The sequence below is a fragment of the Pleurodeles waltl genome, chromosome 3_1 (genome assembly GCF_031143425.1).
Source record: "Pleurodeles waltl isolate 20211129_DDA chromosome 3_1, aPleWal1.hap1.20221129, whole genome shotgun sequence".
NCBI classification, from domain to species: domain Eukaryota; kingdom Metazoa; phylum Chordata; class Amphibia; order Caudata; family Salamandridae; genus Pleurodeles; species Pleurodeles waltl.
Genome location: NC_090440.1, coordinates 412,182,024 through 412,196,190, shown reverse-complemented (window position 1 = coordinate 412,196,190; position 14,167 = coordinate 412,182,024). Strand labels below are relative to the sequence as shown.

At 49.7% G+C, this 14,167-nt stretch overlaps 1 protein-coding gene across 2 annotated transcripts in view; it reads left to right on the top strand.

The window, feature by feature from the left end:
• Nucleotides 1-14,167, top strand: part of VPS33B (VPS33B late endosome and lysosome associated) — a 691,895-nt gene that overhangs the window by 412,596 nt on the left and 265,132 nt on the right. For both annotated transcript variants that reach the window (XM_069222652.1, XM_069222653.1), the window contains one exon: nucleotides 11,104-11,168. In XM_069222652.1, the coding sequence (XP_069078753.1) occupies nucleotides 11,104-11,168 (65 nt within the window). The remainder of the gene's footprint in view (nucleotides 1-11,103; nucleotides 11,169-14,167) is intronic.

Here is a 14,167-nt window from a genome sequence, read left to right as displayed (position 1 = left end):
GCCCAGAGTGCTTCATCCTGCTAAGGACAGAGGTAGTGGATGCCTTTCTTCACTGGTTCTGGAGGGGGCATGGTGCCCAGAGTGCTTCATCCTGCTAAGGACTGAGGTAGTGGATGCCTTTCTCCACTGGTTCTGGAGGGGGCATGGTGCCCAGAGTGCTTCATCCTGCTAAGGACAGAGGTAGTGGATGCCTTTCTCCACTGGTTCTGGAGGGGGCATGGTGCCCAGAGTGCTTCATCCTGCTAAGGACAGAGGTAGTGGATGCCTTTCTCCACTGGTTCTGGAGGGGGCATGGTGCCCAGAGTGCCTCATCCTGCTCAGGACTGAGGTAGTGGATGCCTTTCCCCACTGGTTCTGGAGGGGGCTTTGTGCCCAGAGTGCTTCATCCTGCTAAGGACTGAGGTAGTGGATGCCTTTCTCCACTGGTTCTGGAGGGGGCATGGTGACCAGAGTGCTTCATCCTGTTAAGGACTGAGGTTGTGGATGCCTTTCTCCACTGGTTCTGGAGGGGGCTTTGTGCCAAGAGTGCATCATTCACCCTGTGACGGACTCAGTTGCGTCAGTGCCCTTGCCGCTCATGGGCCAGCGGTGCTTGAGACGGTGGTGCCCTGTTCAGCGGTGTTTGAGACGGTGGTGCCCTGTTCAGCGGTGCTTGAGACGGCGGTGCCCTGTTCAGAGGTGCTTGAGGCGGCGGTGCCCTGTTCAGCGGTGCTTGAGGCGGCGGTCTCAATTGCAGGGACTCAGCTGCTGGCAGTCCTTCATGGCCCAGCGGGTCTTTTGCTAGCGGTCCTTCATGGCCCAGCGGGGCTTTTGCTGGCGGTCCTTCATGGCCCAGCGGGGCTTGTCCTGGCGGTCCTTCGTGGCCCAGCGGGGCGTTTGCTGACGGTCCTTCATGGCCTAGCGGGGCTTGTGCTGGCGGTGGCCTCCTGGGCAGCTGAGCCTGTGCTGGCGGTGGCCTCCTGGGCAGCTGGGCCTTTGCTGGCAGTGGCCTCCTGGGCAGGTGGGCTGGTGCTGGCGGTCCTGTCCTGGGCAGGTGGGCTGTGCTGGCGGTGGCCTCCTGGGCAGGTGGGCTGGTGCTGGCGGTCCTGTCCTGGGCAGGTGGGCTGGTGCTGGCGGTCCTATCCTGGGCAGCTGGGCTGGTGCTGGCAGCTGAGCTTGTGCTGGCGGTCTGTCCTGGGCAGCTGGGCTGGTGCTGGCGGTCCTGTCCTGGGCAGCTGGCGGTCCTGTCCTGGGCAGCTGGGCTGGTGCTGGCGGTCCTGTCCTGGGCAGCTGGGCTTGTGCTGGCGGTCCTGTCCTGGGCAGCTGGGCTGGTGCTGGCAGTCCTGTCCTAGGAAGCTGGGCTTGTGCTGGAGGTGGCCTCCTGGGCAGCGGGGATGATGGCGGTCTTCTCCGCCGTGCTGCTCTTCACAGACTTGCCGGGTTTCTTGTGGCCCTTCCCCACCTTGGAAGGTGGCACAGCTGACTCCACACTCCCACCGGAACCCCTGAGAGTGGCTTTGGTGGCTGGAGTCTTCCCCCTCTCCCGCCGGGCACTGGCCAACCTCTGATGCTTCACAGGTGGGGGACTGTCTGTGCTGTGGCTCCGTGCCACACTGGCTGCCCTGTGGCCGGTGCTCTCCAGATTCCGGTGACTACAGGCACCACTGGTCCCGGAGATGTTGTGGCTGAGGTGCTAGTTCGGGACCTATGAGACGGGCGGGGTGTGGGAGGAGTGGGAAAGAGGTCAAGATTGGACAGGAAAAGTTTTTTTGACACACTGGGACGGGTAGCTGGATGGGGTTTGGGAGTGGAGGAAGAGGTGGTGGTTGTAGGAGGTGTTCGTTTGCTGACTTTGGGTGAAGGTGCATGCGCTGGAGGCTGTCGTGAGGTGGATGGCTGTTAAGTGGGTGTGTGCCTGCGTTTCTGTATCTTGGGAGGGGGCGTCACAGACACACTGGGAGAGGACACAGGGGACGTGTGAATGGTAGTGGGGGTGGTGACTGCACGTGAGCGGGGTGTGGTGGTGGGTGTGCTGGAGAGGGACGTAGTGGCTGTAGAGGTAGTGTATGCAGGTGTGAGTGTAGACGAGACAGGGAGGGAGAAGGGAGATGAGGAGGAGCGGGACACAGTGGAGGCAGTGGATGTTGGTGTGTCAGCATGTGTGTGATGCTTGCGTGAGTGCCTGTGGGATGTGTGGTGCTTATGTTTGCTTGAGCTTCCCTTGTGTGTTGACGTGTGTGCATGCTGGTCTGTAGGTGTGCTTGGGATAGGCTGAGGTACAGGGGATTAGGTCGGGTGGAGGAAGTTGGAGGGGGGAGGCTAGACATAGGGACAATGGATGCCATCAGTGCTGAGGCCAGAGTCTGAAAAGCTCGCTGAAGGGCCGCCTGACCAGAATGAATGCCCTCCAGGAATGCATTGGTTTGTTGCAACTGCCTTTCTACACCCTGGATGGCATTCAAAATGGTAGACTGCCCAACAGTGAGGGACCTGAGGCGGTCAATGGCCTCCTCACTGAGGGCAGCAGGGGTGACTAGGGCAGGGCCTGAGGTGCCTGGGGCGAAGGGGATGCCCACCCTCCCGGGTGAGCGGGCACGGGGCGAAGGCTGAGTGTCACTGGTGTCAGCTCCTGTCCCTGGCATGGAGCTCCCCTCGCACTCCGTCCCACTGGTGAAGTCCGAGTCCGTAGTGTGGCCCTCCATGGCCATGTGGGATGCAGCCCCCTGGTGCTCTGGTGCCACTGCTCCTCCGCCTGATGATGCTAATGCACACAAGAACAGGGAGACCACAAAAAGGGGGGGGGGGACGACAGAAGAAAGACATGTTGAGTGCATGCATTACCGCTAACGTTGCCGGGCATGACAGACACACAAGCCCCTTGCACTACGCCGCGCTCTTGGGCTCCACTGTTCTATTCCTGGGGTGGGGTGCCACATGGCCTGCCTTACGGAGGGACCTTGCCTACGGAACTCACCCTTGCCTAGGGAAACCCACAGCCCACCTCCCCACCCAGACCCCTCCACTGCGCGCAAAGTCAGCAGAATGAGAGTGTACTCACTCCCTTGTTGCTGCTGTGATGCCCTCAAGCGTCCATCCAACTCCGGGTAGGCCAACCCCAGGATCCTGAATATCAGGGGGGGCTCATGGTGCGACGGGCACCCCTCCCACGTTGGGAGGCCATCCCCAGCTGAGCCTCCTCCGTCTTCTTGCTCCAGCGGCGAATGTCCTCCCATCTTTTCCGGCAGTGGGTGCTCCGTCTGTGGTAGACCCCCAGGGTCCAGATGTCCTTGGCGATGGAAGGCCAAATATGTTTTTTCTGGTGGGCGCTGAGCTACATGAAATGTACAGGGGGAAGAGTAAGTTATTACCAACTGCACTGTCAAAGTGATTGGCCCCCATCCCTACCCTTGTCATGTGGCACATGCATTCACCGTTGTTTCATGCACGCCGCACTCTCCCCCCCTTCCTTCTTACATCCAGCCCTCTCCACACAGGCATAGCCCATACATCATGCTCCCTGTGTACTTACCTGTTTGTCTGGAGGACCGTAGAGTAGCGTGTACTGGGGGAAGACCCCATCCACGAGTTTCTCCAACTCCTCTGATGTGAAGGCAGGGGCCCTTACCCCAGACACTCGAGCCATTGTCTCTTCCAGACCAAGGTCACAGCAGCACTTGCAGTGTACGTCCTCTCCTGTCGAAGATCAGGTATCGAGTGATTCAACAGATAGAAAATGGCGGTCACGTCTGCGGCGGTGCGTACCGTCACCGCTGTTGTACATCGTCATTGGCTCCTGGGACCCATAGGGTCCAATGTTAACCAATGCAGCATTGCGAAGCGGTCTTCAATCGCCTACCGCGACGGTGTACATTGCCAGCGCAGTTACCTCACATCCCATTGTCCCACTTTACAGGTCAGGCAGCTGCCATTTCAGGGGCCCACATGCCTTCATTTTCAACTGCGTCACACATACCTAGGCCTGGACTCAACACAAATACAGGCCACTTTTTGTGTATGAATGGTGTTCTGTGTAAATTGTGGGTACAAATCTCTGAGTTGTTTGACTCTGTGCTCGCTGTCGTCCTTCATAGGCACCGTCCGCTGGGACATGTGAGGAGATGGCGGCATCCTCCGGTGTATCGACCGTTGGTGGACCTGTCGACAATGGAGGAAAGACATGATTATCACATACAGGCTTGACCGTGCCACAATCCAGGAACTGTGTACCCAGTTGGAGCCAGACCTGATGTCAGCAATCCGCCATCCCACAGGAATCCCCCCTCAAGTGCAGGTGCTGCCAGTGCTCCATTTGCTTGCAAGCGGGTCATTTCAAACAACAGTGGCCATAGCATCAGGGATGTCCCAGCCTATGTTTTCCAACGTGTTGTCCAGAGTGTTGTCTGCCCTTCTGAAACACATGCAGAGCTACATCGTTTTCCCTCAGGTGGAGGATTTACCTACAGTGAAAGGTGATTTCTATGGCCTGGGACATATCCCCAACATCATAGGTGCCATTGATGGGACCCATGTGGCTTTGGTGCCCCCCCACAGGAGTGAACAGGTGTACAGAAACTGGAAGAGTTATCATTCCATGAATGTGCAGATGGTATGTTTGGCAGACCAGCACATCTCCCATGTGAATGCCATGTTCCCTGGCTCAGTGCATGACGCCTACATCCTGCGGAATAGCACGATCCCTTATGTGATGGGTCAACTCCAGAGGCACAGTGTGTGGCTATTAGGTGAGCACCTGAAAGCAAGACAGTTGGAATGGTTGTCTGGGGATAGCCCTACAGGTTAGTGCGTGTCTAACAGTTGTCCCTCGCCATTTGCAGGTGACTCTGGTTACCCCAACCTGTCATGGCTACTGAGCCCAGTGAGGAATCCCAGGACAAGGGCAGAGGAAGGCTACAATGAGGCCCATGGGCGAACTAGGAGGGTGATCGAGCGGACCTTCGGCCTCCTGAAGGCCAGGTTCCGGTGCCTCCATATGACAGGTGGATCCCTATTCTACTCACCAAAAAAGGTGTGCCAGATCACGTGGCCTGCTGTATGCTTCACAACTTGGCTTTGCGACGACAGGTGCCTTTTCTGCAGGAGGATGGTCCAGATAGCGGTGTTGTGGCAGCTGTGGAGCCTGTGGACAGTGGAGATGAGAAAGCAGAGGAAGAAGACATGAACAACAGGGACTCAGTGATCCAGCAATATTTCCAGTGAGACAGAGGTAAGAGTACAGACCTGCCTACTACATGTACTTAAACACTACTGCCTCTCTACTGTCTGTCGTTTTCACCCAGTGTATGGTCACTGAGTTGTCACTTTCCCTTACGATTTCACAGATGTGGGTCCCACTGTGTGACATCTGCTTAGATTCCTCATGGACTAGAGCTGTGTGACATAGGTATGTTGACATTACAATTGAAAGAGCATTTTGTCACTGTAATTGCTAATACACTATTTCGAAATCACAGACAGACTCCAGATTGTTTTGTGCTTTAAGTGTGTTTATTTAAGTGCTCAATATTGGAGGGGGTAGTAAAATGGTGACGGGTGATGGGGAGGAATGTCCATGGCAGAGTCCAGTCTATTAGTCTCACAGGTGCATTGCCCATATGGGCATAGGAAGTGGAGCTGGGGCAGTTTAAGTATGGACAGGGTGACAAAGTGGGACCATAGGACGACAATCAGGGTGGTCTCATTTCTTGACGGGGGTCTTGGCATTGTGCTCTGTCTTGTTCCTGGATCTCAGGGACCGTTTGCGGGGTGGTTATCCCTCTGCAGGGGGTGGGGTGCTGGTGTGGTGGTCCTGTGGCGGGGCGTCCTGTCCACTAGCTCCGGCGGAGGTGGTGGGCAGTTAATCATCGTCCATGCTAGTGTCAGGGGCCCCTTGTAGTGCCACAGTGTCCCTCCTGGTGTTGAGTATTTCCTTCAGCACCCCTACGATGGTGCCCAGGGTGGAGCTGATGGTTGTGAGTTCCTCCCTGAAGTCCATATACTGTTCCTCCTGCAGGCGCTGGGTCTCCTGAAACTTGGCCAGTACCATTGCCATCGTCTCCTGGGAGTGGTGGTAGGCTCCCATGATGGAGGAGAGGGCCTTGTGGAGAGTGGGTTCCCTTGGCCTGTCCGCCCCCGTCGCACATTAGCCCTCCCAGTTCCCCTGTGTTCCTGGGCCTCCGTCCCCTGGACCCTGTGCCCACTGCCACTGCCCCCAGGTCCCTGTTGTTGTTGGGGTGGTGGGTTAGCCTGGGTTCCCTGTAGTGGTGGACACACAGCTGATTGACGTGTCCTGGGGACGGAGGTATGGACCCGCTGGGTGGGTGCTGTGCTGGTGTTTCCAGAGGGGGGAAGCTCTGTAGTGGCCTGTGACTGTGTGAGGGGAACCGACTGTCCCGAGGTCCCTGATGGGCCGGGCTGGTCATCTAGATCCAGTTGGACGGAGCTGCTGTCATCACTGTGGGCCTCTTCTGTTGTTGGTGTGGACATGTGTGGACCCTCCTGTCCGGTGACGTTGGGTAGGGGTCCTGCAGGGGTATGAAAGGATGTTTATTACATCTGTGTGTGGCATTGTTTGCAATGGGTGGGTGACCGCGTACCCCAGTGCTTGCATTCCTGTGTGGGACATTGTGTGATGATGGTTTAGGGGGGTGTATGGGTATGTGCAGTGGGCATGCTTTAGTGATGGGTGTCCATGCTTTGTTGTTGCATGCAGGGCTTGGTGTTGGGATGTGTGGTTTGTGATGTTGGGACATATGTGAGGAGTTGAGACTATGTGATGGCATGCAGGTAGGGTGAGGGATGTAATAGTTAAGATTTGTCTCACCAGAGTCCATTCCTCCACCTACTCCTGCGAGGCCCTCAGGATGCAGCATAGCCAAGACCTGCTTCTCCCATGTTGTTAGTTGTGGGGGAGGTGGTGGGGGTCCTCCGCCAGTCCGCTTAACCGCCAGGTGGTGTCTAGAGACCACGGAACGCACCTTCCCCCGTAGGTCGTTCCACCTCTTCCTGATGTCCTCCCGATTTCTTGGGTGCTGTCCCACTGCGTTGACCTTGTCCACTATTCTTCGCCATAGCTCCATCTTCCTTGCAATGGAGGTGTGCTGCACCTGTGCTCCGAATAGCTGTGGCTCTACCCAGACGATTTCCTCCACCATGACCCTGAGCTCCTCCTCCAAGAACCTGGGGTGTCTTTGCCGTGCCATGGAGTGGTGTAGGTGATGTGTGGGGTGGAGTGTGGGGTGATAAGTGTGCTGATATGTAGTGGGGTGTTGTGTGAGGTGCGTGGAAGTTCTGTGGGTGATGGTGTTGTGTGCCTGTGGATGCTGCTGTTCTTGCTGGTGCTGTCTCTCTCTAGCTTTCGTTCGTGATTTGTTGTCGTAAGGGTTTGTGGGTGATGTGGGTGTGTGTTTTATATTGTATTGGGTGTGTAGAAGTTGTGTGTGTATGTGTATCAGGTGTGTATATTTCGATTTGTCCAATGTGGCTGTGTTTTGTAAATGTGTGTGTATTTTGAGCGCGGTGGTGTGTACCGCCAATGGAATACTGCAGTTGAAAGACCGCTGCGTGGATTCGTGTGTCGTGATAGAGTGGGCGTATTTCTGTTGGTGTGACGGTGGAGGTTTTGGTTTCGCCAGTTTATCACTGATCTTTGGTGTGGCGGACTTGTGTGGGTGTCTAGATTTTGGCAGATTCAGAACTGTGGGTCATAATTGCTGTGGCGGAATTCCGCGGCCGCAGCAGTGTGTTGGCGGTCTTCTGCGCAGCGGTAAGCGGCTTTTACCGCCAATGTTGTAATGAGGGCCTTAGTCTGCAATATGCTGACCCATCCATGCTTGGTGTCTTGCTACAAAGAGCTCTTTCCAAAATGAGTCCATTTGTTACATGCATTCATAATTCATCTATTTCTAATAGAATATTTTTCATATTCATGAAATAAGCAATACACTGTGTTATCATGAAAAAGCCTACGTACTGTTCCAAGAATGTAACTAACTGTAGACCAATAGCCATACTTTGCTGCTCAAGGAAATTAGTATTGCAGGAAGCCTCAAAGGGATCAACATAACTTACTGTACAACCACCAGTCGGACTTCACCTGTCTGGAAGAAGAACAGTAGGCTGCCATGATTCTCTTTAATCATTTTTGCAGCCAACAGCAAAGTGGACCTAGACATCGTGTTGAAAAAGATGATGGAGTTGATTGGAGTCTCAAGCATGAGCTTGCTTTGAAGCCATACATGAAAATGAATGAGGAGTGAAAAGTCTTCTTTTGAGAGGGATGCAATACATCAGCGCATACCTGTTTGGTACAGGCTAGGGGCACAGTGGCTGCAAGGACTGGCTCTGTCTGTGCTTTGTTCTTAACTAGTGTAGTTGTTAGTTGCAGAATTATTCTGAAATATGCTTCTGTGCCTGATAGAGGTAAAGACTCATTTGTACTGTTTCTCAGGGATATTGTGATTAAGTGTCCCTATGATTCTTGATGTAATGTGAGAAGAAAGTGATCAGAATTCTTACCTATAACTGTCTAAAAAGGAATCTACTTGACATAAGCTAAACACTGCAAGTAATGGGAATATATGAACTAAAAACAAACTATCATAATAAATAAAACATGCTTTGCGTATTATTATACAATACACAGTACAAAGGCAGTGAAAAGAAACAGCACTTGAAATAAGCAATTGAGGGTCTTAAGTCATAAATAAATGTTGGAAGGTGCTTGATACGGTGTGCACCTAGGCGAACAGTGTGCAAACACGCACCCATGCAGGGCCACAATCGGAGATTATCATGAGGGTACCCATGAGAATACTTTGAGTTATTACAAGGTGAGCTAGTGAAAAGATGAGAAGGCCTGTCTCACTAAAAAAGAAGCAGTGGGGAAAGAGTCTGCTTAGGAGTCATGGGATGTTTTGGTAATCCTTGTCTTTAATATGCTTTTTAAAGGAAGCTGACTGGGACAGGGCTTCCAGGAGTGGGTCCAAAGCCTTCCGCAGAAAGGTGTCCTGAACTCTGTGTTGCTTCCTTGCTTCTATATTTGAAAATGTTGGTCAGATTGATGCTCCTAGAGCTGAGATTGCATCCCATTATGCAGTGAGATGTCCTTAGGTGTGAGTTATTTTTTAACCCTTATGTTTTTAATCCATCAGCTCTACTGATATTAATCTGGTTGTATGCAAACCTGTCGTTTTAGTGGTGATTTCATCAACTGACAAAATAATTCATTTGCAAGCTTTACACCTTTTCTATATGAATACAGTTGTTCTTGAGACTCACCCATCGTTCTGTCCACGATTATTTCATTTATTTCATGTTTTCATCTGAATCAAGAGACATACTTCTGTCTTACTATCTCTTTAGTTGAGAGAAGCCATTACCATCTAGTTGTTCAGGGAGATATGTGGTTTTATTAAAAAAACAAAGCTTTCTTTCCAATTCCAGTTGTTCTCTGAAGATATATATAAATATATTTTTATTCTCTCTCTCTCTCTCTCTCTCTCTCTCTCTCTCTCTCGTTCTCTCTCACTATCTCTGTCTCACTCTCTCTCTCTCGCCCAATAGGTAGTTATAGTTGGGACCAACGTTTCCCATAGATAAAGTGTTTTTGTTTTGGTGATAACTTTGGTGCCGCTTGACAAATTTTTCCCCAAAAAAATGCCTTTGCCTAGTTCTGCATGGAGAGTTATGGGGTGATCCCTTAATCAGGGGCTGAGAAAACAAAGGGGTAGTCCCCAAAATGAATTTTCCTTATGCAATGTCTATGGGGATTTTGCTTTTTATGAACATGACTACAGCCCGAACTGCTGAATTTATACCAAATTTGTCAAAAAGGTAGATCTTGGTCTAGAAAGAGCACTTTTTGTAATTTTGTTTAACAGATTTGTAAATCTGTTCAGTAGTTAGGGAGTCATTAAAGAAATAACAATGTAGATATCTAGGGACACAGATCCTTCGGGGATCCTGGGCAAAAGCAAGGCTGTGGTTGGCTGGCTGCAACCTGGCAGGAAGGTTACAGTTGCCATTTCCTTTCTCGCTTGGGCCACGGGAGGCAAAACATAAAGTGGGGAAAAAAATACATAAGGGCTCAGGATGCAGGTATCCTGACCCGATAGAAGACATGGAGGGGTCCCTTATGGGCAAAACATTTCCCAATCTCTATTTTTGTTTTTGTTTCTTTTTTGGCCAAACCGCGGATCTACCACGAGCTCAGTTCAACCCCCTCAATGTAAATCTGCGATGGACCCGCTGATCCAAACCAAACTTTGGAAAAAAAAAATACACCCAATCACACACAAAACCTCAAAGGTCAATCGCAGTGTAGGGTTGGGTGCATGAGGAGGGGTTGGCAGCAGGCTCTGCATCCAACCCACACAACGCATGGCCAAAGGCCATGTGCCGGGATGGTTGCATTAACATAGGGTAATTATATATTACTTTAAATTAAAAAAAGTTAGGTTGACGTTTTACCCACAGAAAACCATAGAAATTCAACAGTTATAGTTATACGTATCAGAAGAAACTATGATGTGTGCCATAAAGTAACTTTAGGCCATGAGTTATAGTTTTGTGCGCCCCTCCACTTTAAGTTAAGTACCTATTAAGGCTCAGGAAGGAGAGCTAGGTGCCCCCGCCAAATGAATTCAGCCCCAGTGAATTGGGTCCCTGTTGCTTATTAAGGCTCGGGAAGGAGGACCACGCGACCCCCTCCCGTTACCATATATGTATTGGCCCCAAATAATGAGGTACCCAAGACCACTAATAACTTGGGGAGGGGGGGGGGCAGGGGACACCCCAGGATATAGCAGGAGCCAGCCCTGGGGGAAAGGAAAATGAGAAAGGAAAATGTGTGTTTCCTCTGCATGCTGCTCTTACACACTGCAGGTGTATGTTTGTATGACTCTGCATTGGAGAAATAGCATATGTTGCAGACATTCCCTGTATGACACCTGGTTAGTTGCAGCTAGTGCAGCTTTTCCAGCATACTATTAGGAATGTTTATGAATTCCCAAAAGGTCGTACATATGCACCTGTGCGTTGCACTACATCTGTGTAACTTTATGAATCTTACCCAAAGAAAACTCAAGTTACTATAATGACTAACCTTTTTCTTTTTTCTCCCACTAGCTGTGCTTGAAGGTTTGGATATTCGGGAGAGCATTACTTTCATTGAAGAGCATATCAACAGGCAGGTAAGTGCTTGTTATAGACAGACCAGAGAAGTAAAGATCTCCCATTAATACTGTGTTATTCTCCTGCCCAGTTTAGGATTAATGGAGTCACCTCAGTACCATATCCCTACGTAATACATGCATGTCTTGACTGTTGTTCTCAATTAGATGAGTTTTCAAAAGGATGGGCAGCACTGGTGGGCATTAACATTTTCGCATATGGGTAGGACTGCATTGTAAACAGATAATACTACCCGCATTTCCTCTGCCATTATTGAGTATTGGAGGCCTTTTTTCTGTGGGATAAATGCTTCAGTTTGAAAAGTGCTATGGAATAGTGGCCTCTTAGAATTGCTTTGGAAACCTAGATCCCTGGAGTCTACAGTAGCAGAAATGCTCTTCCTGATTTTGCACTGAAATCCTTTGGACTACTTCATCCACAATATAGTTTGGCACCCACAGAGGTATTCTGATATCTGCAGGTAAATCATTCACTGTGTCCATGTCTCTGTCAATGTTCTTATTAAGGTTGGTACCCTGCTTGAACATAGGATGCTGTCCAAAACGGTTCCTAAGTAGGTGTTTTCCCTGATCTGTAAAACCCTAATGCATAAAAACAGGTTGATAACACGCTGTGTGATAGTCTTGGAGGAGGTAAAGGACACCGATGAGGAGGAGGCCAAGCGTTACCCACAGAACATGGCTACTAGGCCGGGCTTTAAATCAATACAGCTAAGGTGTACAGTGTAGGGTGTATGAGGTTTAAAGGATCAGAATGATGCAATTGAATCTTTGTCTCAAAGGATGTAAGTAGATTGGAGTTTTCCTCCACACCGTATGACTGAGCACCAGACTGAGGGAAATATGGGATGGAATTAGTAGATGTCAAACCTCTTTGCTTCAAACTTTGCAGATTGGTGAGGCAAAGCTTATAGTTTTTGAAATATGATCCACAATCCTGATAAGTTAAAAACACATTGTGACCTGGAGTTGATGGTTGCTTGTTAGGCTATTGCCTCCAGTCCCGAGATCCTGAAATGGTGTCTATACATAGACTGGTGTATGTTGGCAAAGAGGTTTGTGCACGAATGGAAGGGCTGGCCCAGGAATCATAGGAATGTATGGGCCCCTGGATGAGATAAAGGACAGTGTCTTGAAAATGGGTTGGTGGACAGACCTGGAGAGGTTTCATGCAGCGTGAAAGACTGGATACCGCAAAGCAGAAAACACAATGATAGTATATTGAAAATGATTGCAATGCATAAATGCAAGCTAGGTTGGCTATTTTAATAACTGCTGAGCATATGTCTGCACCTATGTCTATTCCTCGTTCAATGCTGTATTGAAAAGTGTGCTTTTATTTTCTATTGCAATAATTTTGTCCTTGAAAGAAAAATATTTGAAAAATACCGCAAATTGTCCTTAAAGAAGTGCCCAGTTAACTACATAAAATAAACTTAACCTATGATTCTGTAAGGTTAATATTAACAATCATATAACTGGTAAGGTTAAATCTATTCCCAAATAAGAAACCCCTATACACCAGCCCAAATAAGACACACCTGAAAAAGTCCTTGAACACACAATTACTGCTGTGAAAAAACTTCAAGTGGCTACCAAAGAACACAAAGAAAAAAGTCACACCAACCCCTATAACCAGCAGTTTTGACTGCAGCAATGCACTCTTTGCTGGAATTACCAAACAGCTCCTGACTGCGCTCCCAACCATTCAGAATGCTGCAGCTAGACTTGTCCTCAACCTACCATGCTGCATCCACATCACACCACACCTGAAGGACATTCACTGACTCCCCATAAACAAGCGTACCCATTTCAAACTTCTTGCACGGACATACAAAGCAATATACAACAAAGGCCCTGCTTACCTCAACATCTGTGTACACTTCCACCAAGTCGCCATGTACTTTCGCTCAGCCAGACTCTCACTAGCAAACGTACTCCTCAGAGCAGGAGATTGCACCTAGAGGTCACACCTTCTCATACATCTTCCCCAAATCATGTAACAACCCCCCAGAGCACATCAGAGCCTCCTTATCACTTCTTGAGTTCTGCAAGGAGCTGAAGACCTAACTCTTCAAATAATCTCCTGGGACACTGCCGCCTGCCCACCTGTGAAGTTCCTGTATATGCTCCCAGGTGATTAGCAATATGCATATCTGCTTAACATAACCCCATGACACTGAAGAAGAACTGTATTCCCTATGCCACTGACACACATGTATTACCTTCAAGTCACATGCTTGATGATTACCTAGTACCCCCACTCCTCAGTTGCTGTTGACATTTGCTGTTGTCATGTGCACAGTGTCATCATGCACATCTACCATGTACCAAAAGTACAATGGCCAACAAACCTTTCATCATTCTCCGCCGTACATCCTTTGAGTGTTACAACAAAATTATTTTTGTGTTGAAGTCTGTCACCTACTGTTTGCTAACTGCCATGAGAATAATGCAGGGGTCAAAGAAAATATCACAAACATATTCATATAAACAAATGCCAAATCATAGCCATGATTCTGTAATGTATATTGGCTTGTCAATCCAATTACAATTGACGTTAGCAGGGTAAACAACTTAGTAACTGTACTTGAGCATCAATACTCTGAACATCCCTGCATAGGTGATGCAGGTTGCACCCTGAAGCCTTTCCGCATGCCCCCGCTATGAGAAACTGGGACTGGGAGAAGCCATTTATAAAGGGGCTCAGGAAATAGAAGACTATTATATTTGGACTGTTAAAGTGAAAGTTCACATATCTGCAACACCATAGTGGTGCTTTAGAGTAGAAGTCAGGTATGGTGTTCGACAGTATAATCCTTTGCACCTTGTGCCACAGCATAGCTGTGGGGAGATGCATCCAAGTGGTATACAGGTGCCTGAGGAGTTTGAGGATGAAGGTGGCAGTAGTGATGATGGAGAGCTACAAGTGAGATATCTCAGACAACCACAAGAAGACAATGCAGATTCCATCAGGAACATTGTTCTGAGTACCTTCT